At 34.3% G+C, this 7,893-nt stretch overlaps 1 protein-coding gene across 1 annotated transcript; it reads right to left on the bottom strand.

Moving 5' to 3' along the window:
* Positions 1-838: 838 nt before the first annotated feature.
* On the bottom strand, positions 839-7,192 carry LOC128989314 (odorant receptor 7a-like). The gene is made up of 4 exons (XM_054411194.1): positions 7,169-7,192; positions 5,619-5,720; positions 2,066-2,221; positions 839-909 (listed from the first exon to the last, which is right to left on the bottom strand). Exons 1-4 carry the CDS (start codon positions 7,190-7,192, stop codon positions 859-861), a joined length of 333 nt encoding a protein of 110 aa, XP_054267169.1. The 3' UTR covers positions 839-858.
* Positions 7,193-7,893: the final 701 nt, after the last annotated feature.

Below are 7,893 nucleotides of genomic sequence, written 5' to 3'. Positions count from 1 at the left end.
ACGATGCTTCAAACCGTTTAAAGAAATCTTGATCCTTTCTAAAGTTACCGGTATGAGAGATTTTTATAACTTTATTTTTAGCTTATTTCAGCATTGTGCATTTACAAATTAATGCCATAATCTCAAAATAGTGCTTGATAAAGATAAGTATACACCACCATTCATTGTAGAGCTATTTTCTCTTGATTATGACGGATGTATTTTCTCGGCTGCCATCTTGGATCCGCTATTTTGAAATGTAATCAATTATTTTAAATATCAAGGTGGTGTTGTGATCAATCATTTTGGGCTACTTTTTATGCTAAACTCAATGCCGCAATATGTTTTTTGTTACCAAGCTTTCTTGATGAAATATTACAATAATTTTATTTAAAATGTAAATATTTCAAAAACCAAATATTAAAATGAAAAACCACTTGAGTCAACTATACAATAAATTGGATAACATAAAATGTATATCAGTATCAATTATTTGAAATGGATACGCCATTTAAGTGGTTATTTAAACCCGAATATGAGTGAAGTATGAGTGTAGCATAATGTAAATATTTATTCTATGTTCTGTGAGCATGCTGTGAGATGATCTTTTTAGCTTTACTGACTAAGATCAGCTGTTTCATCAGTAAGGATTTTGTAAAGCCCAATCATCAGGAACAGCTGGGTAAAACTAGCTGCATTAAATCATTATAATAAGTACTACAGTACCATGTACTACGGAATATTTAGTGTTAGTGGTCAGGATCGGAACGAATGATTGAAATCAAACAGCAAGACTTAGGACATATTCTATTTAATTCAGTAGGTAACTATTTGACAGATAATAATGCATTAATTTGACATTTAACATCTATTTGTAGCTTACTTGAGCCCCTGGATCAAGGTGGCATATGAGTAGACTGTGTTTAGTATCTGAAACACAAAAAAAAACTATAGTTGGCAACTTAAAAAATAACAATTGGTAGTAGAGATAACATTTATCATAATTTAAGATTTTAAGGTAAATACAATAATTTGGAACAGTCTCAAGTATGAATGAATTTGGAATACTTCTTCTTAAGACTTATTCAGTAAACTGCTTTTTCAATACTACGCGCGGCTTAGTGACGCGGATAAATATTTGAATTCAACATTCAGAGATATGTAACGTAGGCGTAATGGAATTGAAAAGTATTTAATCTAAACGTTGAATGGTCTAAATTTGAGACTGAAAGTATGAGTATTCCCTTATTATAAGTATTATAATATTATTATATTATAAGGATAATATTATTATAAGTATTATCCTTTAACCAAGACTCAATCTTTAGAGATATTTTTTGTAGTATATCCATAATATAACGGGTATTATATTTTAACCTTGCATGATCCAGATTTGAAACTCAAAATCGTATATTCCTTGGTTCCTGGGTAATATACTTACTATCCTCTATTGGGTATAAATAGTATATTTTGTCACTAGGGCGCAAAGTTCCTCTCTTCATCCCGAATGCCCGATTTCAAGTTCTACAATTGAAGCAAAGCCGAGGTCGGAAAATCAGCAAGGGTTGAAAATGCACTTTTTGCCCGTGAGATGTTATATTTTTCGACTTATAGCATTATTTTTAAACATAAATAGATTATAAAACGAAAATAATTTTCTTGTAAATCAAACAGCATCCAACTCGTTTAAATTTAGCTAATGCAAATAAGCAGCTGTTTAGTAATTGGTTCAGGCATTTAATCTATTTACTTTTTTGTCTATTTGCGATTGTGTTAGAACATAACAATAATTTACAACCAATGAAATTGATCGATACAATTTCGATACCTGGGATTTCTCACGATCAAAGTTTACAACTGACTTTTTACTCTCTAAGGATTAAAAGAACTTACCTTAAACCCGCAACGAATGTATTGAAACGTCTATTTTGCTGCCACATGGCGAAAGAGAATATTTGTTTCCAAAGACTATGTGTTAGATAGTATTTTCACGTTATTTTTCTAAGCTTAGGCAACTGTAAAAAGAAACTTGTTACATTTATTTAAGTGGTCCACAGTACGTTATATTTATGTATTTGTGACTTACATTGCCGTATGTCTCCATGCCGAGTGTGTATATACCACCAATGGTCATACGGAGAGGTCTGGACGCCATCATCTGCATGATGTACAGCCCTCGCCTCATACTGCGAGGTTTGTCGGTCCAGTCACAGGAGTACAGGGCTAGAGAGAGTCTCTCGGACTGAAAATAATTTACATTATATCATAAACAAGGCAGACGTAGCTGTTCAATATTTGCAGCCTACACAAACTGACGTCATCACTAGATTGCCTTAAGACTAACACCTGTGCTTCATGTTGTAATGTCTAACTTACATATTCATCTTGCCTGCCTAATTATCTTACAACATATGGTTAATGTTATACTATTGTATTGTTATGAGTTTGTTTATAGTTGACCTGTTTTCATTCATTGGTTGTATTCTCTTATTCCCAATTAAATTAGTTTCATGATAGCTAACTGTCTAAATCATTTTATATAATCAGGGTAATTAACCGCTGCAGCTCAACTCTGCTATTCCACCAACATCAGGTTATGGGCCTCCTGTTTACTAATTTTTAATTGCTCTGATTATTTTGTCCAAGTTCACCAACTTTGAAAATGCATCAACCTCCTTCAATGGAGAAATCGAAAGGCCGTGAAAACTATGATACATGGAAAGTTGCCGTTCAAGCATATTCGGAAGATTGTGAGCTCTGGGACTGTATTTTGGGAACTGAAGAAGATAGAAAGAGAGTGACAAAATGTAAATCCAAAATCATCGGTAAAATAATCTTGCTAATTGATTCAGTTAATTATGTCCATGTCCAATCAGCAGAAACAGCCTAGGAAGCCTGGGAAAATTTAGAAAAGTCATTTTCTGACAGGGGTTTGACCCGAAGAGTTCGTTTGCTGCGACTGCTAACAACAACAAGGCTAGAAAATTGTAAGTCCATAGAATATTATGTTAATCAAATCGTGTCAACCTAAGCTCACAAGCTAACCCACATTGGTCTGAAAGTGGATGATGAGTGGGTAGGAAAGATTTTACTTGCTAGTCTACCGGATCAATTCCAACCAATTATAGGGGCATTGCAAGTTCTGGTGTCAAGATTACGGGTGATTCAATCAAAACTAAACTACTTCAAGATGTATCCGTGGAAAATGAATCTTCCAAACGCGTTGCGATGTTCGGTTATGGTCGAGGAAAAATTTCAAGACCAAGTTTTCAGAACAGTAACAGGCACAACTCTTCAAGCCAAAAGAAACCCACCGAAGACAAGAAATGGCAAGATAGCAAAGGTTACAAGGGTCCTCGATGTTTCCAATGCAATGGTTATGGTCACATATCAAGGAACTGTGACAAATTCAGAAACATTAGCACCAGAAATGAAAGAGACAGTGGTAGCCTACAGTAAGTCTAAACAAGACAGTTCACTCTTTGCTGCCTTCTCAATGCGAACAGATGTAAGTAGTGATTGGTATCTAGATTCAGGAGCTAGTGCTTATTTATGTGTTTATAATATGATACTTGAAAATAAAAGGAAATCTCCACAGTTGAGTATTACCACCGCTAATAATTCCATTATGGTAACTGGCACAATTGGAGATACAAACCTTTATGTAAATATTTCAGGTACGGTACTTCATCAGATGTTAAAGTTCAAAATGTATATTATGTTCCTCAGTTCAATGTAAATTTACTGTCTGACAGTCAAATTGTGAGCAAAGGGAACACTGTGATTTTTGACAGCGAAGGAGCTCAGATTTTCAATAGTGACAATGAAGTCATTGCCACAGCTTCTAAGGTCAACAACTTATTTAAGTTAGTTAGATGTGCAACCCTCTTCATGCACAGCCATGACTGCAAAATGCAATGATCGAATGCTCTGGCATAAACGAATGGCTCACCTCAACTATGATGATCTGACAATGTCAAATGGCTTGGTGCATGGCATCAATCTTCCTGATAAAAAGCCTGATATTCCTTGTGTGAATCATGTGTACTTGGCAAAAGCCACCGACTACCTTTCCAACCAAGTAGCAGTAATAGTAGTGAACTGCTAGAATTGGTACACTCTGACTTGGTTGGACCGATGGAAGTAAATTCTCTTGCTGGTTCGAAGTATGTTCTTACTTTCCTAGATAATTTTAACCATAAAACATTTCTTTATTTCTTGAAGACAAAGGATCAAGTTTTAAAAACCTTCAAATCTTTTATAGATTTGGTAGAAAATCAAACAGGAAAGAACATCAAAATTCTGAGAACAGATGGAGGTGTGAGTATTGTAGCAAGAAGTTTTCTGAGTTCTATGAGAAAACAGGTATTGTGCATCAGACTAGCTGCAGTTATACGCCACATCAAAATGGTAAAGCTGAGCGATTGAACCGCACACTAATGGATCGTACCCGATGTTTATTGCTCGACTCCGAGCTGCCTAAATGTTTTTGGGCTGAAGCGGATATTGCTTTACAACAAAAGGCTACGATCTCTACAATCCAAGGACAAAAACAGTACTAATTTCAAGAGACGTTACATTTTCTGAACGTGAAAAAGGTTGAATTTTGCTGAAAAATGACCGGGAACAAAAGGATTACATATTAAAGTTCAAAATGTATATTATGTTCCAGCATGTTTTACATTCCTCCAGAAGATTTAGATTTTCCTGTAGCAGCACCTGAATAATGTGAATATGACAGCAGATTCTGATTTTTAAGTCAATGAAAGTTCTGAACTTGAAGAAAATCATCCGCTGCCAGTATCCAGTGATCGACCTCAGAGAGTCTGTCAACTTCCCAAATCTCTTGAGGATTATGTAACTTTTTATGCTGAGAATGATGAATCTAGCAACGATCTAACAACCCTGAAGGAAGCGATGGAAAGCCCTGATAGGGACTTGTGGGTACAAGCCATGAATCAGGAACTTTCATCCCAGATACACAATAATAGTTGGGAGCTTACAGACCTTCCACCAGGAAGGAAGGCTTTAAACCCTAAATGGGTATTCAAAACCAAGAGAGATGCAGATGGAAACGTTATATGACACAAAGCAAGACTCGTTGTAAAAGGATGTGTTCAACGCTAAGGCATAGACTATGATGAAGTTTACTCTCCTGTTGTGCGTTACAGCTCTGTACGATTTTTATTAGCATTAGCTGCCGAAAAGGACCTTGAAATAGACCAAAGGATGCTGTCTCTGCATTTTTTCAAGGAGATCTCACCGAAGAAATATACATGAATCAACCTGAAGGTTCTCATCAAGAACCGAACAAAGTTTGTCAATTAGGAAAAAGCATATATGGTCTAAAACAAGCCAGTCGTGTGTGGAAAAAGAAACTTCACTCATGTTTGACAAAAATTGGACAGGCTCAGTCAACTTTGATTCCTGCGTTTATCACATGGTGAAAAATGGGAGGAGTTTAATCGTTACAGTCTGGGTGGACGATTTGCTAATTTTTCACAATGATAAACATCTCAAAAAAATCCTTAAGTCACAACTAATGAAAGAATTCAAATGAAAGATATGGGGACATCAAAGTTTATTCTGGGATTTAGAATAACCCGGGATAGGATGATGCTAATAATTTCATACCGTACCTCATTTATGAGCATTTGTCCAAACACGTTGTATACCCCGACTGCTAGTAGTAAGTCTATTGCTTCAATAAGATTAGCTATGGCTTGCAGGCTAAGACTATTCTGTAATATAAGTACATACAATACATTAAGTCAATAAAAATAATATAGAATGAATTATTACAAATTATAAATGTGTAGGGTTATTCAATCACCTAATTTTATAAATTAATAGGATTAATAGGCTAATCAACGTATATAGTTAGAGTACCATCTTTTTAATACCATAACATGATGCTTATTGTATTTAGTTACCAATATACTTGACTTAAAGAAGGATGTCATTTACTAAATACTACAACATTAGAGCAGTATCTTCTGTTATGGAACATCCATTAATGATTATTATTGCTATATCAGTATTGTACAAGATAATCCACTGTATACCCAAAAATCATGCTTTCAAAATGCACATGATTTTTTTCACTAATAAGAAGTGATTTTATGTGTGTTTAAAAATATGCAAGCTCGAAGCTTTTATGAAAACAATACTTTCTCCATATACTATTGTATAGGAGGAGGCAGTAAAACATATCTAAGGAATCGAAATCGATCACCACTTACCATCTTTTTGTATATTTACCGTCTTGGGAGTAACAGTAGAAGCGTAAATATATGTTTTAAGTGTTGTAAGACGTTTCTTTTATTTACTTTCCGTAAATTTAATAACACGTACAATGCTGATCAAGAAGTTATTTAGTCAGAAATTAAATCCTTGTTTAATTTATTTATTTAAGAATTATCTAGTTCCACGAGCCGCAGCACAAAAGCATAATAGGTTAAAAACACATTATGTGCACATAAATAAATAACACAAGGTTACTTTACGGCAAGTACTTTTTCCGCTCCACCAATGGGGACGAAATTTGTATCTTAGTTCAGGCATAGGAAACTTTCCGTAAAATAAATAAAATTTATGTTTGTGATTATAATTATTTAATGTATAAATAGCATTTTAGAAATTAAAGAAAACAGCGAATTACCGAATGGGAACAAATAATATAAAAAGGTCCATTACACATACACTAAAATATAGGAGTAGCCTTAAAAACCGGATTATCACACATTTATTTTTACATATTTCTTTTACTTATTGGCACAAGAGGTGCTGTCAAGGCATTTAGAATTGCATTTTACGTTTGACTAAACACTTTAAGATGATTTTCCTTTTCGATCCTGTATTTAGCGAAGCAGGCTGTTAATGTTAGTCCAATTTCAAGACCATTGCATGTTTTTTTCTTGTTTGCAGATGTTGTATGTTCATAGTATACTATATTTGTATTTCATAGTATATTTGTTTTTCATTTTTCATTACTCAGTCACAAATATTATGAACTAGCAGGGCAGGGTACCTTACGGGGTAGGCATATAGGTAATGCTTATTGTTGTTATGGGAGCGGACACAGTTTAAGAAAATTGTGTCCTTTTAATTTATACGGTATGCTGCTGTTTATATTTGTATATTTGTAAAAGTTTTGCACATGCATTTTAAATTTTTCATATGTACTTACCAGATCGATTTTAGGAATAGCCATGGCAACCATTATCCCTCCCGATTGCGTCATCACCCAAGCCAACCAGCAAAAAGTTGTGTTTGAAAGCTTCACAAGCCTGGAATATTTTGAAGCCTCACCATATATTTCTTTAGCCTCTTGAAAATATGTACTTTTGAAGTGTTGTATAAAGTGTTGCTTTTGATATATTATGTAATCAAATAGTAGATCACCTATTTTAACACATAAAGTTTACTTGTTTTGAATGGAAATTGGTTGAACGTATTCTATTGATTTCAAATCAATTTGAATTTGGTGTTGGTTGTTGGATACGGAATGGTACGGTATCATGGCAAAGAAAATTTTCAAACAGAATGTATACAATGTGTTAAAAAAGTACCAACTGATAAAAAATGGCAGCCGTTCAAAGATTCAAAATTACAGATTCAAAAAATATTTGAACGGCTGCCAATTTTGACTCGGTTGTCCGTTCTAGTTTAAATTTGCAGCACTGTATTCTACTAGTAAAGTCCTTTAACTTGATGTGAATATCAACATATGCTTACACTTCTTAAGATTTTCTTCCGACTCCTTGTGGGCCATCCCCCGGGAGGAGGGGAAAATTTATAATTGCTTAAAAAGGTAGGTTTTTATAATAAATATCCAGATACAAAACTGTAACACAGTATCTATGTTGGTTAAAAATATTAAGCCGTCCTGGGATTTTTTATCCCACAGTGTGA

Source organism: Macrosteles quadrilineatus, unplaced genomic scaffold (genome assembly GCF_028750875.1).
Source record: "Macrosteles quadrilineatus isolate MER2022 unplaced genomic scaffold, UCM_ALF_1.0 Scaffold_3__2_contigs__length_128488019, whole genome shotgun sequence".
Taxonomy (NCBI): domain Eukaryota; kingdom Metazoa; phylum Arthropoda; class Insecta; order Hemiptera; family Cicadellidae; genus Macrosteles; species Macrosteles quadrilineatus.
This window is presented reverse-complemented; position numbering and strand designations above follow the sequence as displayed.

Bases quoted from the DNA above. Each gene is read 5' to 3' on its own strand.
- LOC128989314 (XM_054411194.1), bottom strand. From the start codon at position 7,192: ATGGCTATTCCTAAAATCGATCTG. The intron at 2,222-5,618 runs GTACGGTATGAA...AATTATTTTCAG, and splicing joins GACAAATGCTCATAAATGAG to TCCGAGAGACTCTCTCTAGC. The intron at 910-2,065 runs GTAAGTCACAAA...TTTGTGTTTCAG, and splicing joins GCATGGAGACATACGGCAAT to ATACTAAACACAGTCTACTC.